This window comes from Astatotilapia calliptera, chromosome 13 (genome assembly GCF_964374335.1).
Source record: "Astatotilapia calliptera chromosome 13, fAstCal68.1, whole genome shotgun sequence".
Taxonomy (NCBI): domain Eukaryota; kingdom Metazoa; phylum Chordata; class Actinopteri; order Cichliformes; family Cichlidae; genus Astatotilapia; species Astatotilapia calliptera.
Window position 1 is genome coordinate 7,036,061 of NC_137434.1, and position 25,175 is coordinate 7,061,235.

The 25,175-nt window shown below is 39.5% G+C and overlaps 1 protein-coding gene across 1 annotated transcript in view; it reads right to left on the reverse strand.

Moving 5' to 3' along the window:
• dntt (deoxynucleotidyltransferase, terminal) overlaps positions 1 to 25,175 on the reverse strand; it is a 96,651-nt gene that overhangs the window by 10,467 nt on the left and 61,009 nt on the right. Inside the window, exon 10 of the mRNA XM_026190400.2 lies at positions 24,761 to 24,844. Within this exon, the coding sequence (XP_026046185.2) occupies positions 24,761 to 24,844 (84 nt within the window). The remainder of the gene's footprint in view (positions 1 to 24,760; positions 24,845 to 25,175) is intronic.

Below are 25,175 nucleotides of genomic sequence, written 5' to 3' on the forward strand. Positions count from 1 at the left end.
TTGACAACCAAACTGTTTAGATAGGTTAGAGAAAAAATTATGTTTATATGAGATCAGAGAAGTGACACTATAGTGTGATGCCAAGGGGATCTTGCTCAAGGGTCCTAGGAAGGGAGATTGAGCTCATGCAACTGCCTGAGTGATAGGTTTGACGCCTATGTCTGACATATGTTGGGCCTTAATTTTCTTTCTTTGCTCTTTTCTTCTGTCCAGTATCTACTGTCAGTTTGCCCCTCGACATTTGTTAGGCACTGAAAATATCATGCACAGCTAACCCAACAAAGCCAAGCCACATGTGAATCACATTTAAAATATTATTTTTCTTTTACACACAAATAATAATAACACTGCTGGCCATCTAATAGTATTTTAAAACAACCTTTGCACTCCTTGATGTTTATTTGCTGCCAGGCATGTCATTTCCATTTGCTCCATAACCACTGACACGAAGTTCATCACTTGGCAGGTGTCTTGTGGATTGTAGGAGATTTCTCCCACAACTGTACAAATTTGCAGCTCCTGTAATTGTAGCTTGACTCATCCTCATGTGGACCCAAACAGAAACCTCTTCTAATGATAACAATAAATTAAGTTTTTCTGCTCCACTGAAGCCCATAAATAATTAATTGGTTTGTTGACGAGGGGATGGTTTAGCATGACCAATTTGCTTCCTGCTACAGACAGTGTGATCAGATGCTGCTGACTCAGCAATCCGCTCATTCTGGTCAATTAGAAACAGCACATTAGCAAAATATGAGCTTTGTTTAGAATGTTTTTATGACACATTTTCTCATTGATAGGAGCCGAGAGCTCAGGAATCATTTCATTGGGCACTACACTGAAAAAATGGAATGTTATATAAGCAGAGAACATCTGAAGGTTAGACATGCTTTTTATTTGTTTTTGTTTCTAATGTCTCTGTAAAGCACTTTGAATCACCTTGTTGCTGAATTGTGCTATACAAATAAATTTGCCTTGCCTTGCCATGTAAGCATCTCTATACCTAATCACAGTTTTGGACATGCATCCAAGCCATCTTTGCTTATATTATGCACTGCCAATATTACACTTTATTGGGTCCATTTTTGTCTTCAGAGTTGCTTTAATTCTTCGTGGAAGAGATTTAGTGAGGTGATAAAGGGTTGGTGCTAATCTCCTGTTCCATTACATCCCAAAGGTGTTCTGCTGAGTTGAGATCTGATGGCGGTGGAGGCCATTTAATTACAGGGAACTCATTGTCATGTTCAAGAGGGTTTGAGATAATTTACAATTTTTGACATGGTGCATTATCCTGCTGGTAGCAAACATCAGAAGTTGGAAACCCTGTGGTCATAAGGGGGTGGACACGGTCAACAACAATACTCAGGTAGGTTGTGGTGTTTAACAGATGTTCCAAAAAATATGCCGTATGCCATTACACCACCAGAAGCCTATAAGCCATTGACTCAAGGCAGTGTGGATCAGCATGTCTCATGCTATCTATTCTCAATTCTAACCCCACCATCTGAATTTCACAGTGGACTCATCAGACCAACAAATATTTATTTTTCTAATCTTCTGTTGTCCAAATTTAGTGCTGACAAAAATGCCGATCATGTTGTTGTCTTCTGCTGCTATAACCCATCAGCTACTCATTGGATATTTTTTGGACTGTTCTCTTTAGATTCTAGAGATGGTTGTGCAGGAGAATCCAAGTTGATCAGGGATGTCTGAATTACCCAGACCAGCCAGTCTGGCACCAGCTGCAAAGAAAATCACTTGAATCCTATTCTGATGCTCATTTTAAACTTCACTGTGTTGTCTTGACCATGTCTACATGCCTAAATGCATTTAGTTGCTCCCATGTGACTGGTTCTTTAGACATTTAGGTTAACATAACAACAGTACCTAATGATGTGGGCAGTGAGTGTAGAGTACAATGCAAGTATTGAGCTATTTGTCCTCTCTTTATTTTTCAGTTCAAAGGCAGCGGCAGACCTTTCTAAAAGTGGTCTTGTAGTTCTCCATGCTTTCTGAAGATCCTTCAAAGTTCATCTTTGGAAGCTACTTAAAGATATTACAAGAAAAGCTCGCCTAAGAGACTTCAAGCTGTGTTGAAGAATATGGTCATATCAAATATTTACTCTGAAGCTCATTAGAACTGTACAAATGTCATACTGGTTTTCCATTTATTTTTGTGGGTTTCAATAAATCACTGCAGCTATTTCCCTTTTTCCTAAAAAGGAAAAGAGGGGCATCTCAAGACTTGTGCACAGTACTCTATATTTTACTAATATCATACTATTATTACTGCACACTCACCCCCTTTATACTGAAAGAAAACCTGAAATAAAATTGAGTTCTTTCTATAAAATCAAGGACATCATCAGAAAGGCTTAATAAAAACCCTTTTTACATCTAGGTTCTGCTGATTAGACAATAATGTAAATGTTTTACCATTCTTAATGCAACTTTTGAGACTTTAAAATGAAAAATTTGGACTGTTGAGTGTTAATTATTCACTGTGATTAACCCTAGTGCCTGATTCTGGATGCGGTGAGACCAAATAAATCAGGCATGAGGGCACACGGGGTTCTGTTTTTATAACAGCGCACTGCCGTGTGCATTTTTCCCAGATGCCCATTGCTGTATTTTGTTAATAGAACTCATTTTGTATTTTGGGAAATCATTGTGGTGGTAAATGTACCACTGGAGAGTCAAAGGTGTGCAATATTGTGTGTCAGTCATAATCATGCAGTGCAGGGTAATTTGGATGTCAGAGCCTTGAATCGTGCGCTTACGGAGAATCAGAGTTTCATGAAAGTGAAGGCAGCCATTTTCTATTATTTTCATGGCTTTAGTCTGCATATCAATTGATTCTAACAAACAACATGTTTAATTCTACAGCACTTCATCATCCAATGCAGAGCATCATGACGCCCAGAGTTAACAGGCTGTCGAGCCATCCTTCGTCTTGCAGCTCATGTACAGTTTCCTACTCTTCTCTTGGGATCTGAGAACATGTAGCCAAATATGTTATCTCCTCTAAAAGCGGTTTGATTTAAAGTACCATATATGTACCTCAGAGTCCCATTGGGAGAATCATTTATGGCAGTGAGTCTTTTGTGCTAGAGTTTTACTCCATTACAAAACTGCCTCAGTGCGATTGATCAAAGCAGACTCCTTTTAAAAGCAATGAAAGCGTTCTTATTTGACATGTTGAATCCAATGCACGGCCGGATTAATGGATTCCTCCTCATCACACCCTGGTTCTAATACAGTGTCATTGTTCCCAAAAGGTGACAAAAAAAAATCAGTCACCACATCCTGTTTCCTACATCATTACACACGTGGAGCTCTGGAGGAACTGTAGCTTGTCATCTTTGCTTTGCCCCCCCATATTTTGTCCAAGTGTTGGTTCTGCACACAGAAAATGCATCACCTCTGAGCAGGAGGACTCTGATCAACAAACAGTGCTCAGAATAGCTCCTAAATAACCCTTCATGAACTTGGTACAGGCTGAATCATCACATTACATCTACTGACAACAGAGTTGCTTAACACTTTTTACATAAATTTCTAAGCCTTGTTTTTCAAACCCTTGCACTTATATCACCATTCAGTGCACTTTACAATGTACACTGGCACCTAAACACATCGCAGCCTATAATACCAGAACATTTATGTCTTTCAATTCAGTCAGTAGATTTTTTTTTTTTACCTGTTACGTTTGTTCTTTACAAACCAGCTCCATCTGGAGCAAACATCTGAAAGTAAGTGACACTTTCTCTCAAGCAGGCAGCAATGCACAGCTTTATCAGACATGGAAAGTTAACCAGATGTGCGAAACCATTCAGTCCATCTGCACCCTTGAAACTTTTTTCTTTTCTTGTGGCATTTTGTTTGAAAAAATGTATATTGTACAAAGTGTAAATATAATCTTTGCACGGTTCATTCTAGTTCGTTCACAAGTCATAAATGGGCTAATTGCTGCCTCAATGGGAAAATAATGAACACTACAACTGAAATCAAACAGGATAAGTTAACCTCAACTCTTTTCTAATGACTTGTAGTCATTAGCAATAGCAGACAATCTGTAGCGCGGTGGGGCATTTGTGGAAGCAACCTTACTGACGACAAACAGTTTGCAGTAACAGCAAAAGGTGTTTTTAACCTGTCCTGTTATAATTTCAATAACAACAGTAGCCTTCACTTAATGACTGTGCTCTCAAAAGTCAGCACAGCTTGGGTCAAAGTTCAGCTAATTTGAATAGATGGTTTCGCTGCTCGCACGTAGACTTGACCCTGGCACAACCACAACAGATAATATACGCAATTAGCTAACTACCCCGGCTGAAAGTAAAGCCTGGACTACATAACACTGCCGTCTACATCAGTCTTTTAAAGTGACAGCATGCTGTGATTCAGTTATTCAGATATAGATCACTTGTATATTAACATTCCCAATTTAGATATACCCACGGCACTGACATAACAAGACAGAGTGCATGAGTAATATTGTAGTACGTTGTGCAATTTTTGACAGTAAATCAAAGCAAGATTAAAGTTGGGATTTCTTTTGGGTTTTTTTTTACCACGGTAAGTTTATTTTGATCATTCACAAAGTCATCCTACATGTAAATTTAGGGTAAGCAAATTTTTACTTTCATCATTCTGTCACATTGCCGCTATTATAGCACAGCGAATGCACTTAACTCTTGTTTGAAAACACTTGCATGTGATGCTGCAGGTATGTGATAAACTACAAGCGGGACCATGAGAGGGAGACTGGCATCAGGTGTCTCATGTTCTTGCCGTAAAGAGCGTTCTCTTGAAGAACGGTGTATTTTAGCGAGCTGAACAATTCCAGATGCTGGAGAGACACATGCACAGTCTGAGAGAGTCTATTAATGTGAGGCACGCGTCGGGACTTAATGCTCCGTTGGATGTGATGCAAAAATGGTACAAGGTTACGAAAAGTAACCGCGGTGCACATTCAGACTGCAACTGACATGATTACTTGCTATCGGAGTGCATGTCTAGAAGGGGTTGGAGCTGACAGTAACTCAGCCACTAGTGTGGAGCTCCACTGCAGATTCATTTAGTGATTATTTAGATTCAGCAAAGCCACTTTACTGTGAAAAATATGTTTATACATATCATATATGACGCTGTTGTGCAGTGAATCCTCCCACACTTTTTACCACAAGACAAGGCTAGAGCATCCCAGTGACTTTTTACTCAAGTGTCCGTGTAAATAAATCATCGGGTAAACTGAAACGAGAGCCTGGATGGAAGGGTGCCTGCACCACCGCAAGGGCTGTGTCAATTAATGTTAGATGACAAGCAGACAAGGTCCAACACCAGGCCTTCCTGAAACCTACTGCCATTCACTTTCATCAATAATGGACGAGGATCTGTCTCTTGAGTGAGCCAGCACATCCTGGATCAGCTCTCTCATTATTTTCTCTTTTTTTGTCCCCTTGTTCCATCTTCCAAGTTTACAGAGCAACTCATTTCTTCTCTTTGTGTAATTCCAGGAAAATAGTTTGCAGGTTGCAGGATTCAGGGATAATAGCCTTCTATTGAATTTTTTTTCCTTTTTTTTTAGTAATGCAAAACACAGCCTCAATAGAATCTATAAATACTTCCCATCCTTTTTTCCACCAATTAAGCGCTGGTAACAGGCACTGTGTGGGTGGATGGGAGGCTGGAGAAGTGGAGGCAGATGTACACTGGTGTGGTGGTGATGGTGAAAAGGGTGTCAGGGGGAGAGAGGTAAGAGAATTAAAATGCAGTAAGTGAACAGATAATATTCATGCAATTATCCTGGATGTACTTTTCTTCTTTTAGAAATGCTCCTTCCTCTAAACATGTCCATCACTCGTTTCACCCCTAATTCCCCTTAATTTCAGTCTATTTTTCAACAGTTCCACATTCCCTCCTCTATCATTACCCCCTTCTGTCAAGCAGTAGCTGTCAATATGATTTATCAGTGATGCTAACTGATGTAGTTGTCCTACTGTGAAGGCTGATTAGATGACCATCCTGCTGCTACAGCCTTGTCAGGGACTACAGTCTTCAGGAACGGTAACAGCATTGCCCTGTCTCTGCCCTTCTCTTCATGTGTCACTCTTGCTTTTTTTCCTCCCTTGTTTCATTGTCATTGCTGTTTGCCTTCCCTTTAGCGAATTTCCATATTGAGTGTTAACATCAAACATCAGCCTCTGAAAACTGTCCGCATAAATTGAAAATTACAGCTGATTTTTTTGAAGCACTTTCCCATTCTTTACAGTGCTGTAGATTTGCCCTATATGCCCCAGAAAAACTGCAGGTGTTAGACATAAACAAATTCTACTCCATCTACAGAAAATGATAAATTGGAACACAAGACCAAAGCACAAACTGTTTGTCAAGAAGCACTTAGAAGCACTCCATCACCAGAAAGTAGGATTCAGCATTGTGTTGCCCTTTATAGCAAGCATTGCATGGCTATTTATTTATTTATATAGTGCCAAATCAAAACAACAGTCTCATCATGGTGCTTAATATTGTAAGGTAAAGACCCTACAATAAGACTGAGAAACGGCAACAATCAGATGCAAGTATTTGAGACAGTGGGAAGGGAAATTAAAGAAGCCTCTATTAGAACCAGGCTCAGAGAGGGGCAGCCATCTGCTGTGACTGGTTGGGGGTGAGGGGCAAAAGAGACACTTTTGAAGTTAGCCAGAGACTGATAATAACTATCTATCCATTCTCTTCTGCTTATCCTTATGGGGGGTCTGAAGCCGATCTGAGCTACCATAGGGCGAGAGGCGGCGTACACCCTGGAGAGGTCGCCAGTCTGTCGCAGGGCTAACGTAGAGGAGCAGACAACCATTTGCACTCACATTCACATGGGCAACTGAGAATCAACAATTAACCTAACCCCACTAACTGCATGTGTTTGGACTGCAGTTAATAATGACTAATGATTCAATAATATGAAACTCATAGCGGCTCGCATCAAATTGTGATTTTCTTATATCTCAACTTTTGGGCCTCATTCACTAATATTTGCGTAGCAACATTCCTACACTAGGCAAAAAATGAATTTGCACACGCGACTGGATTCACGCCATGTGTGCGCTGGCCGTTTTTTCTTCAGTGTCGCCATCACTAAACTTCTGTGTTCAGTGCGATGATGTTGAATATTCCTGATAAGTTCTGTCCCTTCTCATTTAGTCAAACACCTTCTCAGTGACACTAAGAGCAATATATATTGTTTAACAAAATGTGAAAATATCTTTATCTTTGGTTAACCAAAGACCATCTTCCTGATTTGGAAACAGGCTCAATTTTTCATCAAGTGTCAACTTGGAGTTGACAGTTATTTAGTAGAACCGTTTTGGACGAAAACTAATGACATTTACTTCAGCTTCAGCTATTTTTTTGTATCTTATACTTGTTACATATTGTTATATTGCTAACTTAAGCTGGAGAACTGTAGCGATTTTTCCTGTTCTAAAATATTGTCAGCCTGTTAGGATTTAGCTTAGAGCTTTGCAGTGTCCTGAGCTCCACTTCAAAGGATCACAAGTCTTTATTCTTTTCTCAAACGCTTTACCAAAATTCTGAATTTAAATATAAAAATAAATTTTAAAAATACATACAAAAAAAGCAAAAATATCTAATACAGTACTTCCATGTGAGTAAAAACAGATAAAATCATAAACTGGTTGACTACTTTTTAACTGGCTCTGCACCACTAATCTTCATCAGCTTGGACCATTATTATGCCAGCCATCCCACTCCACACTCCCCAGTTCATCCCATTAAAGTCCCTTAATTGTTTCCCTGACCTCTGTGTGGAACGACCCAATCAAATAGCCAATGTATCCTGAAATGAATGTCCATATTTGCATTGTTCACTTTTCATTAGGGTGTCATTAATTTAGTGGCTGGAGAAAGCAGGGATCTTATTCAAGGGGAAGGAGGTCAAAAGAAGACCTTTCACAATGAGAAGGTGGCCAACTCATTTTTATTCCACAGCTCTTCAAGAAATATTAGTTACAATTGATTAAGAAATCAAAACTCAGTATTTATACTCTCTATATATACACAAACCACATGTGCTTCAAATATAACAAACCAACACAGAATAAACTTGCTTCCAGTTTTGTATTACAGTTTCTCAGAAATCCTCAAATGTCTATGGACTGGTCAGAAAATATCTGGAATGAAATCAGACATAAATGTAACACCTTCACATTACACTAACTGAATGCTGCCACTGTATAATTCATGGTGAATTCACCCCGATTTAACTGTCTGCATTCCACCACAGTCAAAACCTTTCACGACCGACTCAGGGACTTGCCAGAGAAAACATCCAAATTGATCAAAGTAAATCCTTAAAATGAAAAATTCTTTGAACCCTTTTTGACTGTCAGAGAAAAAATTGGAAATATGTGCTGGGCTTTTATGGCAAACATGCAAACCCCAGTCTTTGTAATGCTGAGTGGCAGCTCCCTTAAAGGAGAGCAGGGTTTTTAATCAGAATAAATGCAAGAAGACACTGAGACTTGTTGTGTGAGGCATTAACATGGTCAGAGGATCGGCAGGGAAATTTGAAGCTCTTAGTGGAAATCCTAATTACAATGCCTGGACACAGACTGGAAGCAAATGAATATCAACCAAAGATAAGAAGCCAGGCAAAGTGCAGCAATACATGGTCAAACCAAAAGCTTTTGTCTGAATTGTCTTTTAGCAACTACTAAGCATTAAAGGCAATCCCAGAAATATGCTGTTTACTGCTGGAAATACCATATGGATCCGGATTTAGTAAAACATGAACAATCTGATGGTATTTGCTGTTATCTTTATTCCATCTCCATTGTTTGACTTGTATTCCGTCTACAGTGCAAGGCAGGTGAAAAGGTTAGATGGTGAGGAAGAAAGTGGCATTTCAAAATTAAAAGCTGTGCAGAAAGGAGCGATTTGTTTAACAGTGAAATTTACCCTTGGTGATTTTTAATTTTCGTTTTTAGGCAGAAACAAATGATAGATGTAATTACGAAGTGTCGTGGTACCATAGAAGTGAACATATAAGGACGTCTTACCATTCTGACACGTATGAAACATAAGTAAGTACTCGGGGACCAACAAAGTAAAAAATCTGCTCCATACTTAAATATCCCACCACCTGATATGGTAGTATCTCAGAAAAGGGCCTGGAGTACCCTGTTTTTAAAAACGATGATGACAATATCAGATTTGATGGGCATATGCTACTTTCCACTTGCTTCATTCAATTTCATCCTCAGTTGTGTGCTAGCACTGACATCAGAGGAGTGTGGTGGCCAGGTCAAACTGGCTATTATATCCCACAACTGCACTGTGATGTTATCTTACTTCTTATGACCTGAGCCACTGGATCCATCTCTCACATCCATCTTCCAAGGGCAGCCAGCCACAGAAGCAGTATTTTGCAAATGCCACCACAAGGTTCCCAAGCAACTCGTTTGCATTGTGACACTCAGACCTCTCTGGGACACACAATCCAGCAGCAGAGTCATCCTTTCTTTAGTATTAGATAGAATCTGTGAATGCTGACGCTTGCACATGCATCTGGGACTGATGGACTTCCTTCCTTTTTGTTACCTAGTATTTAAATCTAAAACAAGACAAAGCAAAGATACCAAAACATGATAACATCCAAGTGGTCCTTAGATTGATAATTAGAAATGTTTAATGCTAAATTCTGCACCGTTCAAACAGCCTCATAGCTGAACAACTATGAACTGATCTTCTTGAAAGGTGTTATATAATTAAAATTTTACTCACCTACAGTGCCTCTATGTGCCACATGTGAATATTCTACCATATGCACATTAGCACTATATTTAAAGCAGCTGATAGGAATGTGAGTGCTGTATGTATTTGTTTATAAATCACACTAAATAAAAATAAATACCTAAAGATGGAACTTTATGAAAAATTGTATCAAAGTTAACAACATTAATAAAGAGGTGGACATAAATGAACGCTATGGTCACGCTAGTGGGAAAGTTCGGGTATCATCTGCATACATGGAAATGTATCCAGTGAAACCTGCTTGCCACATTTTAGATTTAGGTTAGAGCTTACTGGTCATGCAATTAGCTTGTCAAGGCTAGCTGTTGCAGGCAGGAGGAAGGACCCAAATGCAGGACTCGGTACGCACGGGGATGAGCTCAAAAAGGCAGCTTTATTTTGCTGTAAAACACTAAAATACTACCAAACAAAACCCAACTCGGAAAACTTGAAACTAAGACTAGGGAACAGGAAACTAGGAGTTACAAGGCAACATGGAGTATGGAGCATTCTGTGGCCATTAGGAATAGTTAATTTTTTGTGCCTTTTGAGCCTTAAGATTGATTAATATCAAATATAACAAATGCATCATAAAGTAGAATAGCTACTTCAGGAAGAGTAAATAGTAAGAGTGAAAAGAAAAGACAGCTATGGAAAGAAAAGCTAAATAAGAATATAAGTTTCTCTATTTGCTTCTTTTAAGAACACTTATGAAAAAGTATTCCCACAGTAGCTCCATGCTTGTCTTGAGTTTGTCACCACACACTGCAAAAATGCACATGTGTGCAATATTTGGGACGGTCCAATTTTCTAAATCCTATTTTCAAATCCGAATGCATCTTGTAATCTGTCATTTCCTGTCCTTATCTCCCCAGTATAGGTGGGAGCTTCTCTTGGAGCGCAAGACGAGGTTTTATGAGAGAAATCTGCAGCAGACGGCCTGTAAATACAAGATATGTTGAGACTTTTTAAATCCCGAAGTCTGATCCCTTCTTAAGAAGCCATTCCTCATCCAGCTCTCCTCTGCTGCAAGATGTCTTCATGCTGTATGTCAGTCTTTTTTATAACTGCCTGATTTTTTGCGGGCAGTGCTGCCACATCAAAGAGCGTTTTTTGTTGCTCCACAGATGATAATCACCCATTTACAATAAATGACTTGGTACTTTATTGCCAAACATGACGTTTCCACGTGCAGTGATGACATTTATGTCTGCATAGATGGTGTTTCCACCTACAGTGATACCTATTTCCCCCATGATGAGGACGCTTCTGGTCATTTGACATTTCTGCATTGTGTTCAAGTGACAAAGATTTTTATTGACACGTTTTAAATCAGGGTTGGTATAAAACTAATAGTTGAGTCAGATCATGATGTGTAACTGGATTGCCAGTGTTCTGCCTCCAGCACACTTTACCCAGACATAACCCTTTGCCAAAACTGAATGGGAGTTTTTCCAGAAGAATGTCTCTGAAATATCTTTTATTTCTGCTGCGTGTACATCTGGTCCTGATACTTCTTTCATTACTCTTATTCCAAGTGTGAAAAGCTTTACTGTAAAGCGTCTAGATATTTCAGAATGCACATTCCTTTTTTCATTTTTAATTAAAAAAAAGAATGCATGTCGCTTCAGAAAGCCACTTCACACTTTATTCAATTTAACAAAATTTACTGTGTTGCAGAATAGTTATAAATGAGACTGATTCAGACTGATGAAAAGGTGAAAAAAGTCAAATGTCTTATATAAAAATGGATTCAGAGCGTTTATAAAGGCTGTTTTTAGAAGAGGCAGTTTTTTGTTCTTGGGTAAAGCTTAATTTTTACTTCTGCAATAAATCTATGCAGAACCTACAACAGCACCTAAGCAAGTGGCTGATGATTTTGCTAGGTGTGCATGCATTGGTCTGCAGTTTTAATGCCAAAACACTGGTTGGGTTTTGGTCGCACTCTTTGAGGTGATTCATTCTCTACCAGCTGATTTGAAAAATAGTAGCAGAAGAGCAACTAGCTTGAAATGTGTAGGAGGAAACAACAGCACCAAACCGTTCAGTCAAAAGCTTTGCAGGCTGTGTTGAGGTAATGTGTAGTAACACTTCTAAAGAGCTGTATTTCAGACAGTTTACAGCATAGGCTTTTAGAAGGGTTTGTGGTTACAACATATCTGCAGAACAACTTTAATACAGAAATATAAAATCCTATTTAAGTATACAAGCTTTGCACATGTGGATTTGGGCAATATATCCAATTCTTCCAGGCATGTTCTCACCAGCTCTTTACATTAGTAATACTTAGAGTTCAATTTCTGTCTCATTCAAGGTTTCATTCAAGACTTTGGAGGCTCTGTTACAGTGATTGTTGGCTTCTTTTTCACCTCCTTTATTAAATCTTTAGATAGTTTTTCAGCTTCTTCCTGATCAATGTACATAAATACTGATAATTCTAGTACCTACGGGTACTTCATCTATTGTTTTATCCAGATTGATTCACATGTCTAGGAGGAGTTAGTGCAATTTAATCATTACAGTAAGAAATAATGAACTTAAATATAAAAGGTTTTACCTGTCAGTCCTAATCACCACTAAACGTGCTGTTCTTGCATCAAGTCAAACACAGTTCTTGGATGAATAAGGGTTAAAAGTAAATGAAAGCAAAATCCAATAGTGGTTGCCAAATAAACAACTAGCAACCCGCTCACAGCTTATAACAAAACAGACCATCCCCAAACTAGAAGTTAAATAAAAGAAAGAAGAAAAAAATGAAATTAATTTCTGTATCTGAAAATAGAACACCAAGTGTAGCAATTACTGGAATAATGTTCCTGGGATGCTCTGTTTCCACAGCAGTAATAACAAGTGACTATAAGGCAGCCTGTAATCCTCTTAGTGTGTATAAACATATTGTTTATACCTGCGTGAGATGAGGAATAAATAAACTTTTCCTCTTAGTTGCTTACCTACACTCATCCTCCTCAGCTTTTTCTTGTTCAATAAATGCTACTATTGCTACTGGTTTTTGGTTTTTTTTAACAAATATGGACAATAAACAGGAATAGTTTAAGATCTTTTTAATTGTAAAAAACTGAATTCGATTGTAATCTAAAGGTTTAATGAAAACACCAGTGAGATGAGTGTGAATGGTGCCACATTCTCAACACTATAGGTTGAGAAGGAGGACTTTATGTGTGCAAATTAGAAATTGGTTCAGAACCACATTCACCTCAGGTTTACTGTCTTTTCCTAAAGCTCTTCTTTTTATTATCACTTGTCTGCATCACCAGTAAGAAGTTTCTGTTTTACATCAACCAAGGGTTCAAGCTAATAGCTGAACACCAGGTACTGAACTGAATTGGAACATCTGACCTTGGGAGAAAAAAAACATCTTGATGTGTTCTTTCAACAGCAGCTATCAGGTCTATTCATCTACCTCTGTTAATTAAAATTCATAAAAACAGACGTGCCACCAAGGTCGACAAGAAACATTTGCAAATGTGAATAGTAAGAGAACAGCTCACCACCATCCCTGCCACTCACTCCACAAATGCTTCCCTTTAGAAACGGAAAGTTTCCCAACTCTGTTCACCTGCCAGCGGGATGTTTAGAGGACAAAGACCTTCCCGCTCCTCGGCTCAATTGTCTGTCACAAAGCACGTTCGAGCATGTGTGCGTATTACACCGCGGGCCGCCCTGAGGGTCCACCATCGCTAAATTAAACCTCTACTCCCCCTCTCTCTGCTCATGAAAAGGGGCCTCCTTCCAGGCAGCTGCCTGTTCTCACTGCAAACACTGCCTGTGAGCGTCAGCCATCCGGCCAGGGGAGCTTTCAAAACCACGGCTCCCCAAAGCCCAGTGCAATTGCCCTGTTATTGTCCACTCATCCACTGCTCACAGGGTGGAGGAGGTTGGGAGGGGCGGTCAAAAGAGCTGTGAGCACTCTACATCCAAGATATTGTAATTTGACGGCGAGCTTCGTATTAAATTCTGCTCTCACCCCAGTGGTGAAGGAAAGCATGTGTCAGATAACACAACCATCATGAATTTATCATCGCATTTAAACATTTTACGTTTGTCAAAAAGAGTTAGGAGAGCCACCTGCCGAAATATTTTCATTTATGTATATAAACCACTTTAAAAAGGACTCTCCTGTGGACCTTTATACTACTGTTTGTGCTGCAATGCATGTGCAACCCCCTTCCTTTTTTTACACATAAAAATCTATCCTTGAGGAATCCAATAATGGTACAACCAAAAAAGAAATCCATTTGAATTTTTTATGTTTCCTTCAGGTCTTTTGAAGAATGAAGGCCCTCCTGGAGGTCAAAGTTAATGCTATATTTGCAATTACATTACAGCTGCAAAGAAGTTCTTCGTGGACCCTCTTTGGAGTCAGAGCATGTGCAATATTTTTCTAATTAAAGCATTTCCTTCATTTTTCTAAGAGAATGAATTTTGACCTCAGAAATTGCCGGTGAAAATTAATATTGTATGTATGTATCCTCACAGCTCTCATCACAGAAAAAGAAATCATTTAAATTTTCGTATTTTGTACCTTCTGAGGTTGATAGATGAAAGATAAATACACCCTGAAAAGGAAACGAGTGTAGGTGTAAGCCTTTCTTAAATGTTTAACACTGTTATTTCAGTAAAATGATCCCACTGGAGCAGAGATGTACAATATCTACTAGGCGCCGTCTTCTCGTTTTGCTTAACACTGGGTTGGTGGAGGCCTACTGTCCGCTGGAGTGTGGTGTAGAGCTGCTGGGTGTCAGGTAGAAAGAGAATATGAATGGCCCTCTCATATCAGTATCTGTGCTTCAGGACCAAAGCCAGGACATCTATGCTCCCAGCCTTTTGACCAGAACCTCATTAATCACACTCCACACATGACATAGAGTAATTACCCTCTGAGAAAGACACATTCAGACACACACACACGCTCACGCTCGCAGTATATAGCACGCTATGAGAGCACACGCCAAAGTATGCACAAAAAGGCAGAACAAACGACAGTGAGTTTGATGTACATGAACACATTTTTAACAGGTGTACTGTGGTTTGGAGACTGCAAACACGCCGCACATTCACAACACACACTCGGTAATTTCAAGGGTAGATACTGCTACACATAGAGGGGCGAGGGTTTTTTTGGAGGTGTTGGGCTGGGTCATAGATCCCTCCTGCCCAGGGAGGGAGTCAGTCTGTCTAGGCATGATGAAATCCTCCACCTGTCCTCATTCATCAAACCCACTACACATATTAATTATCACAAACCTTCAGACTTACAGCAGAGGACACACACACGCACGCAGACAAACACACACACACACACACATTTCCCTCCCCAAACCGCTCCCTCCGACTTGCACCTCAGTTAAAATTCAACTGTGGTGGCGAGGAACTGATGCTGGGTGTAAGTGCCTGTGGCAGTACAAGTCAGCAGAGTATTTTCAGAGGACGACTAGATGTCAGTTATTGCTAGCAGGGTGTCGCAACCCAAACTTGACAGTGGAGGTGCAGTCATATCGATCACACCGGGGTGCCAAAGATTTCCTGTGTTTTGTCCATTTCCCTTCACGCTGACCAATTACTAGAAAACCCAACTGACTTGGCAGCTTCTTTATTGGAAAAATAGGCCTTTTCCACAGTGGGGACATTTCTAAGAAAACCAGACAGCCAAGGATCTGAGACAACTTTTGACATTTTGCAGTAGGAAAACCAAAGATGTGGCACTGATCATTTCACAGTGGATTCACACCAGGAGCAACATCAATGACTTCTCATGAAAGAATAACGCCTAAAACATTACGTGTGTAGAGAAAAGACACCTCATATGGTAAATCAGTAGGTTAATTACAAATTACAAGCACCAGTTACTCATTACTCCTTTATCTAGCTACTTCATTATTCAGAATTCATTTAGGTTTTAGTGAGTTTAACTACACATCTTAAAAAATATCATCACTGTATCTTGTCTTGTTGCAACACTGTTGCATCAGCAAAACTTGTCCCCTGACAGACAGGCACATAAAGACCTGTAACCACAACTGCTTTTTTTTGGACAGTAGGTGTACAATAGCCATAACGATACACACCCACTGCACTGTTGTAGTGATAGCTGAATTACATTTAGGAGTTTCAGTTTGCTACTCCTGGAATTGCTCATCCAAGTTCACTGACACACCAACAAAAAAAAGACCTTCTGGTCTATAGTCGTACAGCATTCGTTAACACAATAAGCAAGTGTTAGCACCCAGTTTGATTTAGGGATTGAAACAGGGCTGCAACAACCACATACAGGTCTCATTTAATGCTACCAAGCTTTACAATGATTCATTAATCTGTAGGACACGCCCATATTTTTTTCAAATCTATTTTCAGAACAAACATTACAAACAAACCAAAGAAGCAAATTGGTACCAGAAGTATTAACAAGCATTAAAAAGCAACCCATTTCCACCAGGAAAAAGCAAAGCTAAGTAAGGGTAAATACAGGACACACACACACACAACTTTAAATCAATGATACTGTTGCTCACTGGATAAGGAGATAAGAAGCTGTTTGCTAACACGCAGGTTCACCATATCTGCTGAAAAGGCTGTATTATGTCAGTGCATGGTGAAATATTACCAGCACTTCTTCAGAAAGCTCATGAAGGCATCTTTAATTAAAGTGCTTGCTTTCTCTGCCTTGGAAAACAAATCTCTCAAGCTGGATCCAAGAAATGTTTGTCATGTTGACTGACACAAAAAAACAAAAATAAATAAATAAATTTGGTCTTTGTTATTTACTTTTCTTGCACAATAAAAGCAGGAATAACAATGATAAACTGATCACAACACACATGCCTTGTTATTTAGGAGACCAGCATGTTTAGAAGCTCTCTCCACTGCTCTACTGCTTATGTCACAACGAGTTACAGAAAACCACTAAAAAAAACCCAACATGACAACTCTGTCACTGTGTGTGAAAATGGCATCTCCCCCTCTAAAGCTGCATAATCTCGACAGTTCTTCAGATGTTGTGTGATGGAAACACTGATTAGTTCTGTCTTAGGGCTCTTTATTTCCTTGGACTGTCTGGGAACGAAGAGGGGCAAATGTTTGGAAACCTGTCAAGCTGCCAGTTCACAGGATTAAAAATAAGGGAAAATGTAGCTTAACATCTCAATAGAGCGATGTTTCTTTTAAGAAGCAGTGAAAGTTGCTACTCAGCCCTTCTTTCCAGTGTAGTTTGGCCCGCTGTGTTATGTAAGGCCTTTTTTTTAACCATGAGGAGCTCCAGCTAACAACACCTATCACCTTACATCAATAAAGCAGATAAAGAATGTGTTGTTCCGTTATGTCTAATAAAATAAAATAAAAATTCTGTCTAATAAAACTTTGTTATGGCAAATGTTTGAACCTGGAAACATCTGTCGTGTACATGAACCCTGAATGACTGAGAAAGTTGTGAAGACCTCTCCCACAGTGACTCATGGATTCCCCCTGAGCTTAGTCTTAATTGGGAAGAGATCATTAGCTTGAGCTTCACCCTCTAATCTTTTTTTAAGCATTTCATAATAAGACAGAGACCAGCTTGTGTCCACTGAGAGCCACTCTGAAGCTCGCAAGATTAAAGTCCTCTAAATGACCGCCTTTAGTCCTAAGCACGGATGTCTACCCTTTTAATCAGACATCAGTCCTCATCGCTCCCCTGTTTCCTTGACACCAGTCACACTGGCAGTGCAGAACCTCTCCAAATCTGCTGGCCAATTACAAGGGACAGGAAAAAGATGAAAGCCCTATTACCGCCCTGTCCTCAGCCATACGTCGGACCAATTAACAACGTGAGTGTGGACAAAATAACACAAGGGGGAGGATGCTCTTCCTCTCCTGGTCAAGTCGAAGGCGTGAACACAGGGAACAGTCAGCGTTGTGTGAAGGCAGCAACAAGACACGGGACAGTTAATTGATCTTCATTACGTTAATTATGGTGGAAAAGTGGAGCGTGGAATGAAAAACGGGTCACACTGCTGTACAGTTCTGCCCGGACGTTCCCCTGTTAAGCTTTGTGACGACCTTGAAACTACAGTCCTGGCAAGTGGTGACACGGCTTCAGTGACAGAGTGTGTGTTTGGCCTGTTTTTACCACACTTTGAAATCCTCAGCAGGCTGATGAGTTCCCTTGTGGTTGCATTTTGTCACCTTTCTCACATACTAGAATCTGAGCCTCTGTTTTGTGTTTAACGTACCATCTTAGCGAATCAAACTCCAAAAAGAAAAACCAGCATGCAAGGTTTTTCCAAGAATTACTGTGCGTGCGTGAGTGTGTGTGTGTGTGATTTCCCCCCGTCCACACCAGTGCATGGATGGCTGCACTGTCAGCAAGCCTGGTTCTGCCCTTGCATTTAAATAAACACCATCTGAGTTGGCTGGATGCGTATATTAACTGTCAGGAAGCTGCCACCCAGTGATCTCGGGGACTTTGACCTCTTTCCCCAGGGAGCAGCTGACGGGACGTTGCGGTGACAGGGTGTCTTCCCTGTCGATCTGCCCGCTGATACGCCTTACACCCTTGTCCCGCTTGACTCGCGACTCAAACGGCTTGCCTGTCTCCCCCATGCATTGGAAATGAGCCGCGGGTGCCTTACAGGATGCAATGAATAGTAGCGAGGATAGGATAAACACGAGCTTCGAAGACGTCTGTCATGAAGATTGATGGTTCCCTGGAATTTTTGTTGTCGTCTTGTCAGTACTATAAACTTTTCCCTGCTGAATAATTGAGTCCTTCAGCTGAAGAGTCGTGTCAATCTCTTTTTTTAGGATTATGCTGAGGCACTTGTACTTTTTTAGGAGCGTAACTCAGTCTGAGCTGTGGCTGTAAATCCGAGGTTTGCGTGAATAAATAAAGCCGCGATAGCGCATTTCCTGCTGGTAATACAACGTGCATGTGATTAGGGTTCACAGGGTTCACAGGGTTAAAGGCACAAAGTCATTTTAGGGTTGGTTTTCACTTATGTATGTATTCAAACACCCTCACTTGTTGCTGCTGGCCTGGAAAATGTAAATATAACCCAGCTGTCTGTCACCACTGCCTACCTGCGATCTCATCAAACGTTGTCACAGCCAATTTTCACATGTGGAAAATGACTTCTCTGCGTGCGTGAAACAAACCCTATAATATATCTCACATGCCATGATGGAAGTGGATTCTGTCACAGGTTACTAATTATGACAGCCCATCTTATCATCTCGCTTTTACCACCACCACATGAGACATTCAGCTTACAAGATGAAGCACACCTACTGTCCTCTTCTGTTCTTCCTAAAAGCCAATTAGGTACAAAGTTACAACAAAGAAAAGTTGTTCCTAAGCAAATTTTAATTAGATCTACCACTGTAGGCAAGAAAAGAGTTAATTGGTTGTTAAATTGCATAGGTTATGCTGTGAATAAGCTTTCCCTCTGCACCGTGCACCTACATACGACTGTGCCAAACATAATGCTGTTTATTTAATTTGGAAATGTGTAAATGAACCCTGAGCTCCCAAATGCAATTACCTTTACTTTAACAAGGTTTTTGCTTTTGTATACTGAAACATTAAGATATATTTTTGCTCACTCAACTTGCTCTGATGAACTCGAATATGCAGCGCGTTTATTTGTTTATGCGTGTGTGATGGAGATGGAGCGCGGCGCTGCATCGAGCCTGCCAAACTCTGCCCACCTCCCACGAAGCGCAGTGCTATAATTAAAAATTGTTGTTCTCGCTCTTGTTCTAACTTTCTTCTTGCTCAGAGAAGAAAACTCGTGTTACAGTAAATAACTTTGAGCTTTCTTCGCTGTAGCTGTTCAACACAACAGCTATCATCCACACTGATCACCATCCAAATAAAAATCGTTGACCAGTGAAGTGAGCAACAGTGTAACATCGTCTCATTACAATACAGCGTTCTGCTCCGTAAGCTTGGGTGTTGCTGTTTGTGTAGATGATACTTTTGATCACTTTGACTTTTTTATTTTAAAGTGCTTCCAAATGGAAGTTTAGATTAAACCATGGTTGTGTGCACAAATTGCACAAATTGCATTACATGTATTTCCACCCAAGCACATCAAGTCTTCAGACAAAGCACATCTTTGTTGGTGTTAGCAAACAGGATCAAGAAGTACTCATTACACCAGCACAGCAGCAGACCATGGAAATAAAAAAGCGGGCACAACACAGCAAAGACCCATTACAGGCAAATAAATCAAATTCGGCTTATGGTAAAATAATGTTGAAGCTATGGCGTACTGATGAGGTAATTTCCCTTTTCTTCAATTTTATGTGTCGACAATTACAGTTAATATGATAGCCAATATATAAACGACTTCCAAAGCAGCTTGACTGATGTGCACAATATAAAAATGTAAGAAAAAAAGCAGAATGAAATGATTTGTGAATTTCATAGAGCCATATTTTGTTCACAATAGAACACGGAAAACAACTGAGAAAATGTAGCAGCAACATCTCCTGGAATCTGGGACAACAAAAGGCTGAAACGTAAGTGGTGCTAAAAACAACAGCAAGAGGAATGTTTTGTAACGAGTTAGGCTAACTGCCAACAGGTGAGTAACATGATTGGGGGTATAAAGAGCATCTTGGAGAGGCAGAGAAGTTCACCAAGTTCACCAAAAAAATAGGTGTCATCGAAAGATTCAAACATTGGGAAGAAATCTTTGTGTGCAAGGGACAAGGTTAAATATCAATATCGAATGCCCACAGTTCTTAAAACATTAATACAACATTAATAAAACATTCCTGGATAATTGAGAATGCATCAAGACGAACACAAAAGGAAGTTCACAGCTTTTAGCAGCTCCCCCCCACCAGACAAACAAAGAGGCAGTTGGCAGTTAGAAATCAGCAATCCTTCACACACCCCCACTCCCCTCCAGAATTCTCAGGTAACAACCTAATTTACATATGAATGACTAGCCAATTTAGCTTCCACTTGGCTGAAGCTAAAGCCTAGCTAAAAGCCTACCAGCCATTTGGCTGGAAGGCGGGTTTTAAAGGTAGAAAGTTAGAAGCCTGGGACTTCCAGTAGCTTAAAAAACAGGCAAGATTTTAATGTCATCGAAGTTCTGTTGTTGCAATCACTATGGAAGCTTGTAAATCTGAAAAGGCGCAACAGCATGGCTCTGTTGTAGAAGAGTCCAAGTGCCGAACATTCTGCCTGCAATCCAGACCTTTCACCAACTCAAAACATTTGGTACACCATAAAACATGGTAGCAACTCAGTACACTTAGACATAGTCCAAACCACCTGTTGAAGTTCAAACCGAGCACTGAAGTAGATGTGCTTCAAACAAGTGCCACTCCTGTCAGCTAACAGGAAACTGAGGCTGCTGTTCAAGTGAGCTCACCAAAATTGGACAATAGAAGACTGGGAAAATATTGCCTGGTGAGTCACAATTTCTGCTGTGATGTTCAGATGGTATGATTAGAATCTGGCATAAACAACATGAAAGAATGGATCCATGTTGCCGTGTATGAACCACTCAGGTGGGTGGTGCAATGATGGCACATTTTATTCCCTTCAGTACCAGCTGAGTGTCATTTAAATGAAACAGCCTGTCTGTTGCTGGCCAGGCTCATCCCTTTATGACCAACGTCCACCAATTTTCTGATGTCACAAAGCTCAAATCATGTTAAAGCTACAATTCTGCCTGGTCAGAGTTCAATTCATCTAAAACTGGTTTCTTGAACATAAAGCTAGTATTCAAATGGCCACCACAGCAACTAGTTACATCAACTTGCTGAATCTATGCCACAAAGAACTGAGGCAGCTCTTAAGGCAAAAGAGGGTCCAGTCCAGTACTAGCAAGACGTACGTAATGAATTTTCCTGTGAGCATATGCGTTTGCATATATAAATGAATCATGCAAACTGATTTTCTAAGTAGATAATTGATACCAAAAAAGCTTATCTCACTTTGTGTAATGATATGGCTGTGATGGTTATTGCTAGAACTGTTAACTTAGCTGGAATGCTAAGGGGAGACGTTAGCAGAACAAGGCATAACTATTGCAGGTAGTCGACCAGCATTTTGAGTTTCTTATGTTTTGGTTTATTTTTCCATTATGGATTAGCTCTTATTCTCTGGTGATACGGTTTTGATTATAATTATATTCTGATTCTTTAGCTATCTGATGATGATGATGATGATGATGATGATGATGATGATGATGATTATTATTATTATTTCTGGTTTAGGTTTTGTTATCTTGCCCTCATGTTTAGTTTAGGTTGCCTGTGCTCCCACTTCTCTGTGTTCCCTCCGTCTGTCTATGGTGTCACACTGTCTGCTTGTGAATCTGTCTGTTTAGTTCAGTGTCTTGCCTGGTTCTGTGTCTGAGTTTCCTGTTTTATTCTGAAGGTTTTTGTCTCATGTGAGTGTGTTCCGTTTACGTTTCCCCTGTTCCGTCAGCTTTGATTTCCCCCAGGTGTGTTCCCCTCCTGTTGCTCATCCCTTGATTGCTGCTATGTATATTTAGTGTCTGTGTCTTCCCCTACTCGGCGGTGTCGCGTCGTTAACGTCTGTTCATCCTCTTACCCTCAACTAGCTGTGTGTTCTGCTTCCATGTTTCTAGTGTTTAGTCTCCTGCTCCAGTTTAGTATTTCTTTTCCAGTGTTTCAGTCCTTGGTTCCTCTGTTCAGACTTTTGTTTGTCTTTTGGTGAGTTTAGTTAGTATGAGTTTTTTCCCAGCAACAAAGCTGCACTTTAAGTTTCACTTCCGTGTCTGAGTTCTGCATTTTGGGTCCACCACTCCTGCTTGCCTGCCTGCCACACAGCAATTCATGACTAATAGTCGCGCAACACATGATATGTACAAGGCACGCACACAAGCAAAGTTAATTTTTTCAGCAGAGTTTCCAGTGTTTTGAGTTTGTTTCACTAAGGCATCTATTACATACATAAATACTTACATAAATATTTTTTTTATAAATACACTAGTTTGTATGTGCACATGACACACTTATAGCAACTTAATTATCATGTTGTTTACTCAAGTCTTAAAGGAAATAATGTTTTACTTTTGTCTTTACACAGATTTCAAGTTTAGACAGCAAATTTGTTTTTAATCAGGCAGCCCTTCTCTGAATGAGTTTTTATCAGAGAATGCCTGCCCCAGCCTCCACAGTCTCCATCATTTCACCCTGATGAAAACACAATTTTCCTTCTTTAGTTCTTTGGTCCTTCTTTAGTTTGGCCTATATTTATATATTAGTGCATTGTTAGAAGATCAACCAACCTTGTTTTGTGTGGGTTTTTTTTATTTGTTTCAATTGAATCATGCAAATTTGAGACTGATTCCTTTGCTTCTTCAAAGACAATACTTAATGTCAGTTCATAAAACCTGTGCACAGTGCTTTGTGAGACAAAAAAGACAGAAAAAAAACTTCCTTTTAACAGAGAGAAACCTCAGAGGGAACCTGGCTCAGGGAGGATAGCCATCTGTGTCAAACTGCTGCAGTGAGAGAAAAGCAAGGAAAAGAAAAGAATAAGATACAATTTAACAATGGCTTCGTGGTTAGTAATTAAGTCTACTCACTGCAGTATTAATTTGGTTGAGACATCTCTTTGCAAACAACTTACAGACAAGCTGTTTGTGGTTGTCTTCTAATTAAATTTGCAATTCATCATGGATATTGTGGGCAATGTCAAAAACACCCAGAGATTTTTTGTATGCAGAATATTAGGACATAATTATTATTTTTAAAAAGACATTTAAACTGAGATGAGTTAAAACAAAGAATAGAAACACTGCACGTGAATTTGTTTCATCTTCAACACTGGTTACGCTAATTAAGCAGTTATGATACAACTAATGCTAAGAGATGGTAACCGGTAGATTGAATAGTGCACTTTAGGGTGTCCAGTACATTGCATAGTAACATGCTGTGCGTCTTAGGTTAGAGACGTTTGACTGAACTCATTTGTTTGACAGTGTTATATTTAAATAGCTGTCTGTTTTAGAAAACCTTGTATGCACAATTAAAACTATCGTATTTCAAGTGTGGTCTGCATGACTTTAACTTTTATCTGTGATCAGACCTAACACCTCTTTATGGGCTGTCTTGATTATAAGAAATAATTCAATTGAAATTTTAATTTCTGTGCCGATGTCCTCCATGGTGACCATTCTTTACAAAGATTTTGAAATGCAAGGGAATGACACACAAATCTCTTGACCTTTGATGTCTGAGTTTAAGACTTGGTAGTTATTTTCCAGGACAGTTAAATGTTAATTTTTCACAGAAATGAATTTAAGACTTTTGAAATTTGCAAGAGACAATATCCAGGACTAAAAATACCTAACTTACTTTCTGCTGTTTTCTAATTATATGACTTGTAGCTTACACAGGATGGGTTTCAGTCATGTCTACATCACATACTGTCACAAATACTGACACTGCTCTTTGTTTATCCTTTAGATAAATGATTTACAGACCCTGCCTTATGGTAGAATGCCACTTACCTGCAGGTGACAGAAAAAAGAGGCATGCATTATATCACATTCAAAACGGTCGGTGCAAAAAGTTGAAAAGACCTGCAAAACGCAAATCAGTGCATTTCCCCCTCATTTCAGAAATGTTCTGTGAAAACTCAACATCTGTAGTATCGCAAGTAAAAGATGAGTTGCTGAAGAAGTGGACGCCTTCTTACAGGGGATCAACAGCAAAATAAGCTGACTGTCAATGCGTCATAAAGCTAAATATTGTACATGTGTGAATTAACTACTCCAATCCATTATTGACATTAAAAGTAAAGTGCAGTTAGTCACTGATAGAATGAATATAAATGCAAAGCACTTCATGGAAATGTACTAGGTTTACGTTGATCATGCAGTTGAATCATATGTTTATCATAAAAATGCCCAAATTTAAAATTATCAGCTAAAAATGAAATGTTTTAATTTAAATGTACCTTAGTTTTGTCATACAAAGCGTGATTGTCCAACAGCATTCGCCGCTCCATTCGAGCAAACCTCCTCAGGTCTCTCTCAAACTGCTGTGAAAGGAAGAATCGATAGTCTGAAATTAAATACCTATTTTCCTTGTCAGCCATATGACTTTAAAAGGAAACAGCGATGTCTAAATGCATTTTGTATTCCTGGAGGACTTCTATGTCTTTTCATTATTGTTATTAGCAAGATGGTTATAGGATATGAGACTTTGCTGATATGAAATCATATTTTCATCATGTACACTTGGCCTTAGATACCAAATTGTGGTTTCAAATTGTGGTTCAAGCACCTCTAAGATGTACTGAATAACTACTAGTACATTTCTTTCTACTCACACCTTCTTCCTGCAGCTACCTAACTTTCATTCATTCTCTA